We start from the raw sequence: 17,334 nt of genomic DNA, 5'->3' as shown, positions 1-17,334 counted from the left end.
TGTCCCCTGCAGTGATTCGGGAGCAGGGAGCAGCCCCGGCCCGTGTCCCCAGCAGTGGTTTTTGTGAGCAGGGAGCAGCCCCGGTGCCCAGCCGGGTGCCGTGAGCCCCTCCAGCCCTGCTCAGGCGGTCGCAGCGGCGGAAAGCCGCGGGGGCTCCTTCGGCCGGGCTGAGCCTTGGCAGGAGCGCTCTCCAGCCGCGCTGCTCAGTGCTTGCCCAGCAGCGGAGCGGCTCCACCGCTCTGCCCCGGCCGGCACGGCTCCCCTCGGGCTGCTCCGCCTGCAGGGAAGAGCATCCGTCCCACGGGGGGCTCGGGCCCTGTGCCGGCCTCCCCCGGGCCAGCGGGGCCCCGGAGCCGGGCTGGGCTCGGGTCACTCGGCAGCCGCCCGCTGTCCCCTCCCGGCCGCCCGGCCGGGCTCTGGGCCACCGCAGCATTTGCATGGGCGCAGCCTGACCTGCTTGGAGCCGTGGCTGCCGCGGCATTTGCATCGGCTCGGCTGAGCTGGTTTTGTTTCGCTGTTGTGATTGTTTTCCATTCTAATGCGGCCCGGCACAAGGAAGTGGTGACCTCGTTCCTCTCTCAGCATCGGCGCTGGCTCTCGAAGGCACCATCCGTCTCGCACCAGTGCAACCATCACTGCGAGAACCGCCTTCCCTGCCCTCGGAATCCCCTCTCATTCCAAAGCACAGCTCCCGTGTCCCACAGGGAGGGCAGCTCTTCTCACATCCCCCAAGGCTTCCTTCCCCGGCTGCTGTCCAAGGCTCCCAGCGTTGTTAATCCCAGCTCTCTGCACACCCAGCTCACCTAACAATCCCAATTTGGATCGGGGGCGCACCCAGGGCTGCCCTTCTGCCGAGTCAGTCAAAGCATGGGCTTGGGGTCAGCTTTGGAGCTTCTGTGGATTGGTTTTGGGGACAGCATGACAGGCCAGGTCAGGCTGCAATGGGGCGGACAAAAGGCATCTTACACAGCATAAAACTGCAGCAAGTTAATGCCAGCTTCATTTTCAATACGTTTGCCTTGGTAGAGTGAATTTATACTGACTTTGTGCTTTCCAGTGCTGGATTTTTGGAGGAGGAGGAGGAAGAGATTTAAAGCTGCTTGTACTGTGTTGCCTGGTGGTGTCTGGACTGTGGCTCCTAAATCCCAGGAAGCCCAGAAATGCAGATGCCTGAAATGCTGCCTGAATTCACACTTGAAATGAAGCATCCTGACTCATCTTGCCTCCGTTTTGTGGGTTTTTAATAGAAGAAAAATCACCTGGACATCCCAAACCTGCGGCCCTCTGCAACCCCACCGGCATGAAACCACCTGGATGTGGATAAGAGGCTTCAAAGCAGTGTGAATTCTTTCACCTTGGAGTATCTCCTCTGTGCCTCTGCAGCACTAGTGCTACAGGAATTTTCACAAGTAATTTTACATGGAAAAAATAGATCTGTTAAAAATACACTCAGCCCCTGCATGTGTTGGCTAGACTAACCAAAATCCAGTCCTTGAGAGAGCTTTTCCCCCATTCATGATGAGTTCAGATTTTGTTCAGCTGAGTTTGATGGAGAACTCCAGGGAAAAATGGCTATTTGGAGGGATTAGGAGTTTTCAAGAAACTGGACCATGGAAATCAGAGAGTAACTGAATGTGTTTTCTGTACTTAAATTGCCTACAGGGAAAATCCTCAGCTTCAACTCACATGACCCATTGTCCTGGCATCAAGGTCAGTTTACTTATTTCATCACCCCTGAGGAGTGGAAGGTAACTAGAAATAAGGGAACTGACTGCTGCTTTGGAAATTCCTTCCCTCCTGCACAGGGACTGTCTGCATCTCTGCTTGATATTGTGCCCAAAATCACCTTGGGAGGTGTTCAGACGATTTTCCTCTTGTGTCTGTGTGTATCTGTGGATGCACATGGAGAATGAATGTTTTAGAAAAGACGTTTCACACACTTGATTGATACCCTGACTGCAGGGTTTTGAGGGCTGCAGGACCCCTCAAAGGTAGGGATGGAAGAGACCCTTTCTACCTGGTGCCCACCTCTGTCCACAGAGGAACCTTCCCCAGACACCAGCATGGTGCCCCAACCATTGTTTGCATGAAACATCATCACCAACCTTTATTTTTTACGACATCAATTATGTCTATTGAGCCAAGAGCCTGTTTATCTTTTTACTTACAGGAAATAGCCTAACGAAATATATGAGTCCTGATTTCCCCTTTAGCATTGTGGTGTTTTGGCTGCTTGAGGATTTTTATCTTGAGCCTGTCCCCTGCAAGGGGGAGCTGGATTTGATTACACACAGTCCAGCAATGACAGCCTTTGGAGCAACACTGGCCAACAGCTCCTGATGGACATAAAAAGGAGGGAATTTAAAAAAAATCAGAGCATCTCTCCAGAATGGAAGGATCATTCCACTGCAGGCAAAATGTCAGAGCCCTGAGGAGGCACCTCGGGGTCACTGGGCAGAGATGGGATCAGGGACCACAGCTCCCACTCTTCTGCTTCCACCAGCATTGAATCCAGCTCTGGCCACTGCTGGGATTGTTATCCTTGTTTTATGAATGAGCAGACCAGGGGAAATGCAGCTGTTGTCACATTTGTGGTCATCCCCTGCCTCAGGGACAGGGATGGGCTGGAATCTGGGTGTTCCTGTGCCCTGTCCCATGCTGTGGCTGCAGGCAGGCTCCTGTGGACTCTCCCAGGTACCCATCTCCTGCCTCAAACCATCCAGCCTGACAGACCTTCTCATGTACAAAAGCCAGAGAAACTCCTCTGCAGGAGCCCCAGGCAGCCGCACATCGCTGCTGAACCTCTGCCACATGCCATGGAGCATCTCACCCAGGGCCCAGAAGCGCCTGGTGCCAAAGCCTGACACTTCTGCCCAGGAATTGCCAAACATCCTCCGTGCTGCAGGCTCACGGCACACCATGGCCAGGGGACTCTGCTCCTCCAGCTCCAGAGGGAAGGAGCAGGAAGAAAACATAGCTGGGATGGTGTTTATTAAGCAAATTAATAGGCTGGGGGAAAATGAAGAAAGTGTGGGCACTTTCTCCTCACTTCCTGCAGAGGTGAGGGCTGGAAGCTGGGGCAGGGATTCAGTCCTGCCAGTGCAGCCCCTCTCCACTCCCCATCACCCTCACTTTTGGGGGGCCCAGCGCACCCACAGATGGGTGCAGACTGCACCTCCCACACCGGTGTGGAATCACAGAATCACAGAATGGTTTGGGCTGGGAGGGACCTCAAGGATGACCCAGCTCCAACCCCCTGCCCTGGGCAGGAGCACCTCCCGCTAGCCCAGCTCGCTCCAAGCCCCGTCCAGCCTGGCCTCGGGCACCCCTCAGAGCGGGGCAGGTGCCCGGAGCCCCCGGCGCTGCCAGCCCCGGGCTGCGGGAGCCTCGGGGGAGCCGGCGGCTGCCCGGGGCTCTGCGGCTCAGCCAGCGCCTCCCGAGCGGCCGCTGCCCTGCCGGGGGGGGCACAGCGAGGGCGAGGAAAGGCTCCCGTCAGGCAGGGATTCCAGGGATGCTCCCGGTGCCGGCAGCCGCGGGGAAGCGCGCACAGTTACGCGCCGCCCCCCGCATCCCCCGGGGCGCCGTGAAGGGAGGAGAAACGGCGGAACAGCGGGAAAAAAAAGGACTTAAAACGTGCGGTGCGATCCGTCCGGCAGCGGGGAGCGGCCGGGCCGGGTCTCGGTGCCTTCCCGGAGCGGGGCCGGCCGGGCTTGGGGAGGGGGAGGACAGCGGGAGGGGATGCGGTGGGGATGCTCCGCGGGGATGCGGCTGCCCATGGCTGTGCTGCGGAGCATCGCCTGGCACGTACGTACCGCGGCACCCCAGACCCCCCCGAGCCCCCCGGGAGCCGTCCCGGCCCCGCCGCTCTGCCCCCCGGCTCCGGGGGGGACACCCCGCTCCCCGCCCCTCCCCGCGGCCGCGCTGGGGAAGTTCCGCGGAGTCTCCCGGGGCCGCGGGGCAGCAGCTGCCTTTGTGGAGCTCTGCAGGAGCCGAGGCGACAATCCGGACAGGTTGCTGCAGCCTCATTAACAATACAGATATGAGTGTGTTTAAATAATTTTTAGAGGAAGAAGGATGTAACTAATTAGCATCCCCACGCTCTCTTTTAATTGCTGCCAAATAGGAAAACTACAGCGTGTGACAGAGGCGCAGCAGTGGGCTCTGGCTCCCCTCCCGAAGCGTGTTCACGCCTGGGGGTGCTTCGTGCTCCCCACGGGAAACTGCAGCCTCGTCAAAAAGGGAACTAATCCCCCTGGAAGCAAGGCGCCTCTTCTGCTCGGAATCGGGGGATATGCCCGGAGAAAGAGCACCAATTTTCAAATACTTATTTATTATTATTTTTTAATCAGTAAATAAAAGCAGCCGCCTGTCAGGAGCCACCTCTCTCCCCGGCTGCTGGTCGGCCCCTGCTGTGCCCCGCGTCTCGGAGGCGTGTCCGGGGAGGTTGGGTGTCCCTGCCAGGGCATCCCCCGGAGCGTGCTGCAAGCGGGGCGGTTGTGCGGGCGCGGCTGCGGCGGAGCTCCGCGGGGACCCGCGGCCCGCCCGCTCTGAGCGGAGCGCTGCGGAACGCCGGGCTGCCGAGAGGGAGCGGCTCAAAGAGCCTTGACCCCTCGCCGAGCCCGCAGAGAAGAGCGGAGCAGCTGAGCTGCCCCTGTGCCCGGCAGCACCAAAGCATCCCCGGGCAGCAGCACCCGGGGCAGGGCCCGCATCCAGCACCTGCCGGGCGCGGGGCGCTCGGGCCGGGCAGTCCCGCCCCTGCCCTGCCTTCCCTTCGCTCCCCTTCCCTTCTCTTCCCTTCCCTTCTCTCCCCTCGCCTTGTGCTCCCCGCGGGTCCCGGGGAGCGGCTGCGAGCACAGAGCGAGGAGCAAGTGGATGTACGGGAAAGTTTCTCTCAAACTTGGTCGCGTTCAGCCTCCTCTCTGCTCTCTTGGCTTGTTGTTTAGGAAGGCAAGTGTTTCTTTCGGTCGCCTTGTTTAGGCAGTTTCTTATGCATCCCTCATCCTCTTCCACGTTTCTATCTATGAATATTATTCCTAAATACACAATAAATAACGCGAATTCATCTTCGTGATTTTGGCCGCCAAAACGAAGGTGTTCAGGCACTGACAATCCCAAAGAACGATAAAATCGTGCTCTTTTCTCAGTGTGACATTTCTGAGCAGAAACAAAATCTGGCTGCTGAGGTCATAACAAAAATAACCAACGTTGTTACAATTCTCCTTTGGAAGGAAGAAGTGCTGATCCCAAACCAGGGAGGCTCGACTGTTCCCTTCCTCGTTTCTTTCTAAATCCATCTTGTCCCTTTAATACAAATGAACTTCAAGCTCCCCCTGTATTTTATTATTTAGATTCCTAGTCTTAATGACGCCAGGAGCAGCGCAAGCACACTCGCTAATAATCGTCGCGAACTGCATTTCAAAGAAACATCCCTGGAAGAAAAACACCGTCGTTAAAAAAAATAAAAATAGAGACTCCACCAAAAATGATAATGTGGAGTCGCTGCTGATGATGGGCTTAATGCAACTGCTGCAAATCAGCACCTGCGTGCTAGATAAGGCAGATAACACCTCCAACAGTTACTTCCAGCACCCCCGTCCTCCTCGGGTTTATTTTTAGATCATTCATTTAGTCTGATGGAGGGGTTTATGGTGTTTGGATTTTTTTTTAAATTTTAATCAGCGTTCTTGTTATTTTTCTTCCGTGATGTTTAAGGGGGGGAAAGTGAGTGAAGTGTGAGCTGGATAAATCTGGAGACGTGGGTCTGGTCGGGCCTTTAATAGCAGCTCTCAGGCGGCTCCGTCCCCGGGCACCGATAGCCGAGATCTCCGCAGCCAGCACTGTCCAGGGTCAGCTTTTGTCTCTGCCACAATAAACAAACACTTGCTCCTCTCATGTAAATGAGCAGCGATCCGGATGCACCTTAAAACACTGGGAGAAGTCGTTGCTCTTGAAAACGATGTTCATTTTGTCTGACACACACAACTGCATAGATCAAATGCCTGCAGAAAGGTAGCAATTTGGCAGGGAAGTATTTTCTAAGCTTAGATGAAAGTGTGCTCACGGCGTCCGAAAATGCCTGTCTCACCTCCCACCTGCTTCCCCAGCCCCGAGTTTGCGCGAAGAGATTAGACAGGCGGGATTTTCGTTAAAAAAAAAAAAAAAGAAAAGTAAAAAAAAAAAAAAAATTAAAATAAAAAGAAACCGATGCGAGGAACCAGTCGCACAATTCACAGAGCCCCGGATCGGGGACGCTGAATCAGGGCTGCTTTACCTACCGGGGGTTCGACACCACTGCAATAATCTTGTCGGATCATTAAGTAAATTATACCTTAAACATTGGTAGCTTACAAGTTGTAATCAGTAATTCAAACTCTTGACAATTATGCAAATGAAACCCCGGCTGCGCTCGGACTTTCTCGCTTTCGCTACGAGGACTTTTTCCGAGTTTATTTCGCCCAAGAACTGCCGGCCGTGGGGGGCGGCGCCCCGCGGGGTTCAGCAGAGCCCTTCCACGCGTGGAGGAGCGCGGAACAGCCCGCACCGCTCCCACAGCGCCCCGAAACCGCGCAGCACGGGGGGAGCCGCGGCCAGTCCCGGGCTGCCCACGCGTGTCCCCTTCCCCGCGGGGCAGCGCCCACGGCCCCGCACCCCGAGGGGGCGGCGGAGGGGGGGTCCGGCTCCGCGCCGCCCGCCCTCCGCGGCCGCGGAAGGAGTGGCTTGGGGCTGCGCGCTCCCTCCTGAGTGGCTGGCGGCCGCGGCGCCCGAGCCATCCCTGGGGAGGAGTTAGGATAATCCTATTGCCATTAAGGGCGTCTGGGCAGGGAAAAAAACCCCGAGTGACCACGAGCGCGGAGGGTTAGTCCGTCAGCTGCCTTCATGCCTGCCAACTGAGCTCCGTCCGGGGGGCCGCTGCTCTTGCCCAGCGCCGGCGTGGATTTACCGCCCGTGGCGGGGGCCGAGCTGTTCTGTTCGCGGCACCGCGCACCTGGTCCGGACGCTGGACGCCATGTTGTGGAAACTAGCAGATAATGTCAAGTACGAAGAGGACTGCGAGGTGAGAGGCTGCGGGGAGGGGTCGCCGCTGGGGAACGGGGGTGCTGCGTGGGGCAGCGCGGGGCTCCGCCGCCCCCGGGCCGCGCTGCGCGCCCCGCTCGCTGCCGGCCCAGCCGCCTCCCGCGGGAGCGGCAGCGCTCCCTGTCCCTGCCCCACGAGCCCGCTTTCAGTTTTTTTTTTTTTTAATTTTCCTTATTTTCTTTAAAGTGCGGATTTAAACTTTTTTTTAATTTTCGTATTTTTTAATTTTTGTATTTTTCTTTACCGAGTCTTTTGAACTCTCGAATTATATGGGCCCCAGCTGGGAGAACCGAGCTGGCATCCCGCGTGGAGCAGCGCCGTGCGGGAGCGGAGGGACCCCGGAGCTGTCGGAGCGCCCCGCACCGCAGCGGGCGGGATGCGGAGGGGCCGGCAGGTCGCAGCTGCTGAGCCGGGCAAGGCGAACCCTTCCTTCCCACGTTTTTCCTCCCCGGGAGCAGCTCCCACCCGCCGCGAGGTGCTCCCGGGTTTTGATCTCTCCGAACTCGTCTGTGTCCCCCGTGCCCCCCCGGCTGCGCCGGTCCGCCTGCTCGGCTCCTACAGATTAGCTGCAGTCCCCGCTTCACGCTCCATTGGGACCCCATTCACCTCTTATTAAGTAGCCCTGTTATTTTAATGACCGTGAAGCCAGAAGCTGCTAAATCCCTGGATCAGCTCAATGTAGACATTTCGGCTTTGAGCGCTGAGATTGGAAATCGGGGCAGAAGCAGCGATGGCACGGCTGGAGGCAGCACCGCGCTCCCTCCCCGTCGGGCAGAGCCGGGAGCCCCGGCCCGGGGCTGGGAAGGATGGCAGTGCCGGGGGTCCCCATGGCCCCAAGGGCGGCGGCTCCGCAGCCCCCCCGGCCCAGCCGAGGCAGCGCGGCGGAAACGCGGCTGCGTCTCTGATTTGAATTTTTCTGATTTTAACGATTCCTCTGCTGAGTTGCACAAGCGGGAGAAGGGTTGGTCTGGTGTAGTTGCGATGAGGAGAGCGGCGAGAACTGGTTTGTAACCTTCCCGGGGAGCGGGGCTGATTTCTTCCGCGAAATGCCTTAAAAACGCCCAACTCCCGGGCGGGAGCGGGGCGCCTGTCGCTCTCCTCTCTCCATCCCAAGCGCCACCACCCGCGGCCGCCGTGTCCCCCGACCCCGCTGACCGCCACCCCGTTGTCCCCCACCCCTGTGTGCTTTCCAGGACCGGCACGATGGCAGCAGCAACGGGAACCCGCGGCTGCCGCACCTCTCCGCCGTCAGCCAGCACCTGTACAGCCCGGCCCCGCCGCTCTCGCACTCGGGCGCCTCCGACTTCCAGCCCCCCTACTTTCCGCCCCCGTACCAGCCGCTGCCTTACTCGCAGTCCAGCGACCCCTACTCGCACCTCGGGGACCCCTTCTCCATCAACCCGCTGCACCAGCCGCCGCCGCCGCCGCCCAGCCAGCAGCAGAGCGCTTGGCCGAACCGGCAGAGCCAGGAGCCGGCGGGGCTGGCCCCGCACGGCCGCCCCGGGCTGGTGCCGCACCTCTCGGCGCTGGAGAGCGGCTCTGCCGGCAGCCGCCGGGAGACTTTCCGGCGCTCCGAGCTGCTGCTGCCCCACGGGCACGGGCTGGACGCCTCGGCGCTGGCCGATAACCTGGGCCTGCACGACATGGCCCACCAGATGGAGGAGGTGCAGGTAAGAAACGCCCGGACACCCCTCGGCGAGGTGGGACAGGCCCCGTGTCCTTCGGCACATCCATCCCCGGCCGTGCAGAGAAATACGCGTTTTGTCCCCTTCGCCCCTCTGGGTGCGGCTGAGCGGGGAGGGGGTGGGTTTCCCTAAAGCCGCCGGCTTTTCCCCTCTCGGCTCCTCCAGGTGCGAAACTTTCTCCCCCTTTCTCTTTCCAGAATGTGGAAGATCAACACTTACTAATGCATGACCAGACAGTCATTAGAAAAGGTCAGTAAGGTGGCACGGCAGTTTTACTTTCCCTTGTCAATAGTTAAAAGTTTCATGACGCACCGGTGAAGTGACGCCCTGTTATTTTTATAAAGACCGATCCTTTGGGATCGGGAGGGCGGAGGAGTTTTTATTCCACTCTTTGTCGCTGGATTTTGCCAATGCTGTCCGAGGGAAGGTGGCGGCGGGGACAAACTGCCCTGGGATGTGAGACTCCTCCGGGGACACGACTGTCCCTGCTCGTGTGCTCTTGTGCTATGGCTGTAATCAGAACCAGGACCTTGAACCGATTTTAATCTTTCCTGAAGTACGTGTGTGTAAAGTGACACGGGGCTTTTCTTTTGTTTGGTTGGTTATTTTGTTGTTGTTGTTGTTGCTGATAGCACTCCAAGATACTTTTTTTCCCCCCATTTTTTTTTTTAACCTCTTAACAAGTTTTGAGAAAAGACTGAGTTCGCTGGCGGAAGACTGTTTGGCTTTATCTTAATCGAAATTGGTTTGTAGTTGAGGTTTTGAGGAAGGAGGAAGACGTATTGACTCAATTTACAGTAATTTAGGTTTTTTTCCTTGCTTTTGTTTTTAAACAAATTTGTGCTTTAAAAAAAAAAAAAATCAGAAGTTTCCTCTGAAGACTTCAAACAAATACCTAACTGAGGAAAAGCAGAAGTGTGTGTCAGAGCGCTGATTGCTGCCTTTAGCTCATGGGAGAATAATTTTGCTGTCAGATGCACCACTGACAAATCTTCCCCCTCCGGGAGTGGGGCCGACCTCGGCTCTTTAACCCTTTAAGCAGCAGCCCTGGGTGAACCGGGCGGATTCGCGAGGGGATGGAAAAGCCGGATCTGTGGTTTGCTCCTTCCAAAGCCTTTGTTGTCCCTCCTCACCCAAAGGCTGAAGCTCTTAACGAGGAGCAGCTCCTTACTTTCGGTTCTCCTCTGGGCTGCGTCCCTCTCTGTTGTGCTGCTGGCTGCTAGGAATTTCTTGGGATTGAATTCCAAAGGCGGTTTCTTAAATCTGCGTGTGCGAGGTGGAAGAAGAAGCCCAGCAGGAGCCGGGAGGTTTCTCCCTGCCCTGGCTTGGGAAGAGTTTTGGCAGTAGCTGGAAGATGCTCATTTGGGGTCTGTTGTAGTATGGAGTTTTTTTTTTGAGCACGGCTTTGCTACCTTGCAGCCTGCTGCTCCGGAGGTGTGGGGTTTGTGTGCCTTGAGAAGCATTCTTGGTTGTGTTCGGCAGCTCCTTGCAATCCAGTGGCAAAATCCGGTCAGGAATAGTTTTGGGGCCCTTTGGGTCCCTGTGCTGCAGATGAATGCTGGGATGGGGGCCAGCGATTTACCACCAAACAAAATCCTCTCTGTTTTTATAGAAAGAAAACTCACTTGCCACTTCCCATTTATTTTCCCGTTTTTTAAAATCCATGCTTTCCCTCCTCTGCCCGCAGGTCCCATCTCCCTAACGAAAAACAGCGCTCTGAGCCTGCCCTGCCAGAAGGATGGGTTAATTGGGGTGGTGATCAACCCCAACGAGGTGTTCTGCTCCGTGCCGGGGAGGCTGTCCCTGCTCAGCTCCACGTCCAAGTACAAAGTGACAGTGGCAGAGGTGCAGAGGCGGCTCTCGCCCCCGGAGTGTCTCAATGCCTCCCTGCTGGGAGGAGTGCTGCGAAGGTAGGATGGAACCTCCTGCCCTGCCAGCCTCCCCCCGTGGTTGTATTTGTATTTCCCTTGTTTTCAGTGTGTGGAGGGTAGGATGGAGCCCTCCTGCCCTGCCAGCCTCCCCCCGTGCTGGTGTTTCCCTGTTTTCTGTGTGTGAGCAGCCACACCAGCACAGCCACAGAGCCTTTCAGCCAGCTCCTGATTTTTGAGCAGCCCAACGACGCTGAATCCTAATAGGCTTTGGAAATAAAACTTCTTTGCACTTCTGCTGCCTCTGGAGAAGTGCTATTAACAGCTCTGACAGCAGTTCTCGTTCTCTGTTTAGAGCTGAGGTTTTTGTCTCAAAACCAGCACGTGGAGCTGTCTCTGATTCCCAAAACCCTGTGGAATGATTTTTTTATTAAATCTCATGGTCCTGATTAATCATTACAAGTCTATTTTCCACATCTTTTTCTGCATACACTTTATGTGGCTTGTGATCATTCTACAACTGTTGGTTTCAGTGGTGCAGTTTGAAATATTTTGATTTTGACCTGCTGTGTGTGATCCTGGCTGGATTGGAGTAGAGCATTTAAAAAGTAGGTCACTTGAAAAGAGCCTGGTTTTTATCTTCTCCCCACCCCAGTAGAACCCTATTGAATGTCAGTAACTGGAATTTCTCATTTTAAAAAGAAGTGTTCCCTGAAGATAAATAAGGCCATTTTTTTCCTCTTTAATTACAGAGCCAAATCTAAAAATGGTGGCAGATCATTAAGGGAAAAACTGGATAAAATTGGCTTGAATCTTCCTGCTGGCAGAAGGAAAGCTGCAAATGTGACACTATTGACATCTTTGGTGGAAGGTCAGTCCCGACTGTGTCTTAAAAATAAACCTTCTCCCCTTGTGCACAGCTTTTATCCTCTAGGCAAAGCATGGAAAGGTTAGAAAGTCCCTGAAAGTAATCCGGGTTTTTTTGTTTGTTTTGGAATGAGCGTGGTGGGGATGTTACAGCACCCAAGGAAGGGCTGTGCTGCCTTTGAGGGGCTCTCCTCTCCCTTGTGAGCCCTGCTCACCCAACCCCTGCTCCTCTTTCTGGCAGGGATGCAGCATTCCTGCCTGCCAGGATGTGCCAAAGGCACCTTCGTCCCCTCTGCCTCCTGAGGGATGTTTTGGGTTTCACAAGGGCCAGGCAGGCAAGGCAAAAGGGGTGAAACTCCTGGCGTTAGTGGGTTTGGTTTCTTGTTGGGAAGCTTGGGGACTCTGGGACAGCTGACTGCAGCCCTGCCCTACCTCAGCGGTGTCCTCAGAAGCTTTGCTAATAAACAAGCTTATAAAGTGAGATTTATAGCTTTTGACTTCCTGCTAGGAAACTGGAGCCCCTTTAATCTGGGCCATGCTCTGTGGACCCTCTGTCAGTGGGGCTGACCTGAAGGGTGTGTGTGTGTATGTACGTGTGTGGTTTACATTTGCTGTTCCTGTTTCAAGCAGCTCCTGGTAGTGGCACAATTTAATAGGAATACGAGCAGCAACTGAAATGGGAAGAGTGAAAAATGATCTAACAATACCTCCCTGCTGTTCATAATGCAGCAACTTGCGTTTCAAAGATTTGCTTGGAAGTTTTGGAGAGCTGATGTATGTGCACATGCACACAGCACACTGCACTGATCACACCAGTCTTTTATTGTAATCCTGATCAAATTGTTTCAATGTAAACAAAGTGACCTGGTTATACACCTTGCAGTTTGGGTTTTATGTCTGAAATTTCCTATGAAAAAATATTTCAAAAGCATGCTAAACTGAAAACTTTTATTATAGTGTGGGATTTAGTTGGCAGATATTTTTAAATACCAGTGGACAATTTGATCTTGACTGAATAGTGTTCTTTGCTGTGCAGTTATTCTGGATAGAGACAGGAATTTTTCTTTCTAGTATAAAAGCAAGAGAATTCTTTTTTTTGTAGCAGGCACCCTGTAAATATCTTTTTTCTTGATACAAACTTACCAAGAAGCACTGATCCACCAATTAAAATATCGTAGTAAGTGCCAGAATGGTGTTGCTTTCCAAAACAGAAATACACTGCAAAAATCCACAGCATTTTTTCCTTACAATAAATGACATTTTACAATTTAACAAGCCCTCCTTCTCACCCGCCCAGGTGAAGCTGTGCATCTTGCTCGTGACTTTGGCTATGTGTGTGAGACAGAGTTTCCTTCCAAAGCAGTGGCTGAATATTTAACCAGGCCACACATGGGCCGCAACGAGATGGCAAACAGGAAGAACATGCTGCTTGCTGCAAAGTAAGTTTTCAGCTTGCATTTTCTTTCTTCTCCCCTTTTTGAATGTGTTTTTGTCTGACTCTGACTGTCTGCGACTGGGGGATAGTTTGCTGGATTTTTGTGTGTAATTTTAATTAGGAAGATGAAGCAATTCTTTTTATTTGGTTTTGGTTTGAATTCAGCTATGGCAGCAGTTTTATTTCAGTCTGAACCAATAACAAGGGTCACAATCCTGTAGGTAACTAAAGCAGTTTGGACCAGTTCTGTTCAACACTTCAGGAAAAGTCCTACACCAGGACAGCCCTAAGGAGAAGGTGTCCCTTGGTGTGACAGGGCCGAGGATGAGGAGCAGGAGTGGCCTGGGATGTGACCAGTGCCAGGAGTGGAGCAGGGAAAGCTCAGCCCCTGTGTGCTCCCAGCTGCCTTTGGCTTCCCGTGGGACTGAGGGAGCCAGGAGCTGCTGGAGAGTCCCTTTTTCCCTGTTATGGCTGGAGATGTTTATAGTTCACTGGAAGCATCCTTTGGTAGGTGTGGAAAGTCCCTGAGCTTCAACAAATCCCTGTTACAGACCTGGGGGAAGGAGGGGAGCTTTGTTCTGGCTGTTCTGCAGACCCTCGTGGCTGTGAATAAACCCTGTCCTGAGCTGGTCCCTGGGCTGAGTTAAGCTTATCTCAAACTGGTGTTTGGAGTGCTCAACTTTCCCCTTTCCCCTGCCGGGTTCCTCTCCCAGGCTCAGGTTTAGCAGAGCTTCAGTTCATGGTTTGTTCTGCTCCGAGATGCTTTCTGGTTTGGGGTCGATGGAATTCCCTCTTTTAGCAGCACCCTCACTCTGCAGAGGGGCTGAGAAAAACCTGCCTAAACTGCTGAGAAAGTTGCCCTGGCTTTGTGCTTACATCAGGAGTGCAAAACACACTCCTGGTGTTCAATCCATCCAGCCTTCTTTTAAAAGAGAGCTTCTTTTACAAGAACAGCTCTCTTAAAAATTTAGAAATCTAGAAATCTAATCTCCCTTGCCTATACTTTGAACATTGTGCTCATTTTTCCTGAGTATTTTCCTTATTGGCATTGTTACTGGCACTAATAAAAATCCCCTGGAAGATGTTTGTGATTGAGAAATTCTGATAAAGTGATGATTCTGTTAAGATTGCTCAGCTCCTGTGAAATCCCTTCAAGGGGACAGATTTACAAGCAGCAAACAACATATGCTGGAGCATTATTAAGCACTCATGTTTTGCCAGGCATATGTGTTAGTGTTTGCAGGATCAGGGCCTCGGCCTCCCTACGTATACATGGAATATACACAACCGAATTCAATCTCCTCTTCAGCTGCTCCAGCCTTGCTGCACCACTCAGCTGCAGCTGGGAAAGTTCTCAGAGAAACCAGCGCTGAATTCCCACCCCAAATCTGGAGCAAATGATGCGCAGCCAGGCAGGCACCAGAGGTGCAGAGTTTATTTTGCAGAGTGTTTTTGTGATGGGGATGCGACAGAAGGTTCATCAGGAAGTGGTGCTAATAAACAGAAAGCTAAACATCTAATCCAGTTTGAACGTGATGCTAATTATTTTTTGCTTTAAATTTGGACACTGAATTTCTCCTAGTTCCCGCCACCAATGCCAAACCTTCGATGCAGATCTCTTTGTTATTTCAGTTTATTTGCGTGGTGTAAAGCGTGAGCCCTTTGTGTGTTGCAGGCAGATCTGTAAGGAATTCACAGACCTCCTCACTCAGGACAGAACTCCCCTTGGAAACACAAGGCCCAGCCCCATCTTGGACCCTGGCATCCAGGGCTGTTTGACTCATTTTAGCCTGATCACACATGGCTTTGGGAGCGCTGCCATCTGTGCTGCCATGACATCCGTGCAGAACTACCTAAATGAAGCGTTAAAAATAGCAGACAAATCCTACATGAACGCTGGCGACCAGAGCCCCGCAGAGACCAACAAAACCATTGACAAAATGGACAAGCACAGGAAGTGAAAGGAAAACCAGACTTTGCCCTTCCTCCTACACAGACTCTGATCTTCTTGCCAGGGGGAACATAGAGATTTGGGTGGTTTTTTTGTTTTTTTTTTTCTTTTATTCTTTTTTTAAAGAAACGAGGGGAAAAAGGGGAGGAAAAAAAAAAATCATTCAGGATCTTCACTCCTGCTGGATCCGTGAGACAAGTCTTGCTAAAAGCTGCAGTATCCCTGTTGTGTGGAAGCAATTACCTGAAGATAAGTACTTGGGACAAGCCTATTGAATCCTTTGCTGTTACAGTGGTGCTATAAAGGGAGGGTTGATGGAATTATCCCGAGAGATTTATTTCGATTCCTTTTCCACATCTCAGTATCTCGTGGGTGACCAGCTTCATGTGTAGTTTTTTAAGAGACAGATTTTAGATGGAAGCCTGTTTTGCTCTCTGATACAATTTCAGGGGTTCGTTCTCTCGAAACGCAACAGTAACAATAAAACAGTATTAAGCAATGGTATAGAGATTTATGTACATTAAATTTTTTTTATAAACACCAGAAAATAGTAAGATTATTCTGTGGGGTTGTATTTTTAAAATCTGTTTAGTTTCTTTTTTTTTTGTTCTCTTTTACTTTGTTTTTTTTTTTTTCCTTTATTTTCAGATTAACATAGAATACTAAAATCCTGCTAGACTTCAGATGGCATTTGACATGCTGATTTTTTACAGAAATATTCAGGCTTTTAAAAACTGCAGCAATGTTGGCTGCAGTTTATATTATCTTGGTATTTTTTTAACGAGGACTAGTTCAAAATGAAAATACTTTTAGAAAATTCACTTTCTGTGTCTAAGGATATTGCAGCTTTATTCACATATTTATATTGTCTTGTTTTTAAATTTGGGGGGGAAACTTGAAAGAATAGGCACATAACTTTTTTTTTACTTTTTTTTTTTTTTTTTTGCCTACCAAGGCCAAAAAATACTTCCAGGGAGGCTTTATGTGTATTAAGGGAAGCAGTGTGTTGAATGTAAATATTTATTTATGTGTAATTTAATCGGATTTGTAAATAATGGTGAACTTTTTAATACTTTTTTTTATAAATGGGTTTCAAATTTTAATTTTGGTAAGTATTTCAAAGGTAATGGGTAAGCTAAACATATCTTTAGGTTTATGCACAGGTATGTTATACAGGGTATTTAAGACTTTTTTTTTTTTTTTTTTTTAAATCTCGATTCTTGCCACTGAAGATTAGATTTAATCTGAGGTGTTTGTTCACAAAGCAATAATTTTGTGCATCATTCACCTGGTAACTGAGTAGACATGCAAAAAAAAGAAAAAATCCGAGTGTGTGAGTTAGTGTGTATGTGAATAACGGAGGTTCCGAGCTATCTTCACATATTTGTAAATGTTCCCACTATAATTCTGATGTATATGATAACCATATAATAAAAGTATTCTGGCTAGAAGCATGGAATGTTTTGTTAACTGAGAGCAGCTCTGTTTTCTTTCTCTGCTGGGGGAATGTGGGGCGAGTAGCACTAGAGGACATTATGTATTGAGTCATAATTGCAGCACTTTGTTCGGATTAACAGAACAGAAAGATGAAGCTGTTTGCCAGTAAAACTAATGGTTTCAATTAAACATTTTATGTATCTCCAAGAATCTTTTCTTTTTTTTTTTTCCCCTTTTTTCCGCTTCCTAAGTTGTCATGATCTTGCCTTCTGCCTGCTTAACTGGGCAGCTCAAACTCAAACTCTGCGAGGCTGCCTCTCAATAAAAACCAATCCCACCAGCTTTGTCTCCTGCTCAATCCGCCTGTATTGCAATAATCTGTCTCCAAATACTCACAAAAACCTGGGCTGTGGAATTTAAAAGGTCTCTCATCTGGTTTTGGCCGAATTTTACTGATTTGAGGAAGTTTACATTTTGCAGGAAGTCCTCAAAGTGCCTTGTGCCATAGGAGTGAGGCAGGAGCTGGAATTTTCAGTGGCTCAGGTGCAAAATAGCTGAACAAACCTTCCTGAAGAGAACTTGAGCTTGTTTTTCCAGTGCTTTCTGAAAAAGGAACCTAAATCTGGGCTCTAGTGTGTGTCCTTGGCCCTGCAAGAGCTGATCAGCCCTTGAGGAAGGTGGCACTGGGCTGTCAAGTTCACAGAATTCAGGTCACATCATGGCACTGTTTCTTCCAGAGATGTGTAAAAGAGGCAAAATGTACCATTTCTGAACACCTTGCTTATAAATCCTTTTTATGTTCTCATTTTCCCTTTAAAGGATTAAGGAAAACCACTGGAGGTGTGCAGGGAGAAGAAAGGAAAGGGAAGCACAAAGCCATGAATGCCTGTCAGTGGTGAACGGGGAGGAAAAGCTGGGTTTGAGTTGCAATCCAGTCCCCTTCTCTCCTAAAGAGGTGTGAAATTCCAGCCTTTGCATTTGTTAGACTCATTGTAGCATTTCAGAAATGAGCATTTT

General features: G+C 51.5%; 1 protein-coding gene across 1 annotated transcript; it reads left to right on the top strand.

Moving 5' to 3' along the window:
- The first annotated feature begins 6,540 nt into the window (after window positions 1–6,540).
- TFAP2C (transcription factor AP-2 gamma) lies at window positions 6,541–16,673 on the top strand. The gene is made up of 7 exons (XM_038159409.1): window positions 6,541–7,054; window positions 8,268–8,744; window positions 8,957–9,008; window positions 10,447–10,669; window positions 11,380–11,498; window positions 12,792–12,933; window positions 14,605–16,673. Exons 1-7 carry the CDS (start codon window positions 7,007–7,009, stop codon window positions 14,888–14,890), a joined length of 1,347 nt encoding a protein of 448 aa, XP_038015337.1. The 5' UTR covers window positions 6,541–7,006; the 3' UTR covers window positions 14,891–16,673.
- The last annotated feature ends 661 nt before the right edge of the window (window positions 16,674–17,334 follow it).

This window comes from Motacilla alba, chromosome 20 (assembly GCF_015832195.1).
Source record: "Motacilla alba alba isolate MOTALB_02 chromosome 20, Motacilla_alba_V1.0_pri, whole genome shotgun sequence".
Lineage (NCBI taxonomy): Eukaryota > Metazoa > Chordata > Aves > Passeriformes > Motacillidae > Motacilla > Motacilla alba.
Note: the sequence above shows the minus strand (reverse complement) of the source record. Positions and strands in the feature narration are given on the sequence as shown.

What these genes read in the sequence shown, in the direction of transcription:
- TFAP2C (XM_038159409.1), top strand. Translation starts at nt 7,007, where the DNA reads ATGTTGTGGAAACTAGCAGATAATGTCAAGTACGAAGAGGACTGCGAG. An exon ending in CCAGACAGTCATTAGAAAAG is followed by an intron (nt 9,009 to 10,446) that starts GTCAGTAAGGTG and finishes CTCTGCCCGCAG; the next exon opens with GTCCCATCTCCCTAACGAAA. An exon ending in CTGGGAGGAGTGCTGCGAAG is followed by an intron (nt 10,670 to 11,379) that starts GTAGGATGGAAC and finishes CTTTAATTACAG; the next exon opens with AGCCAAATCTAAAAATGGTG.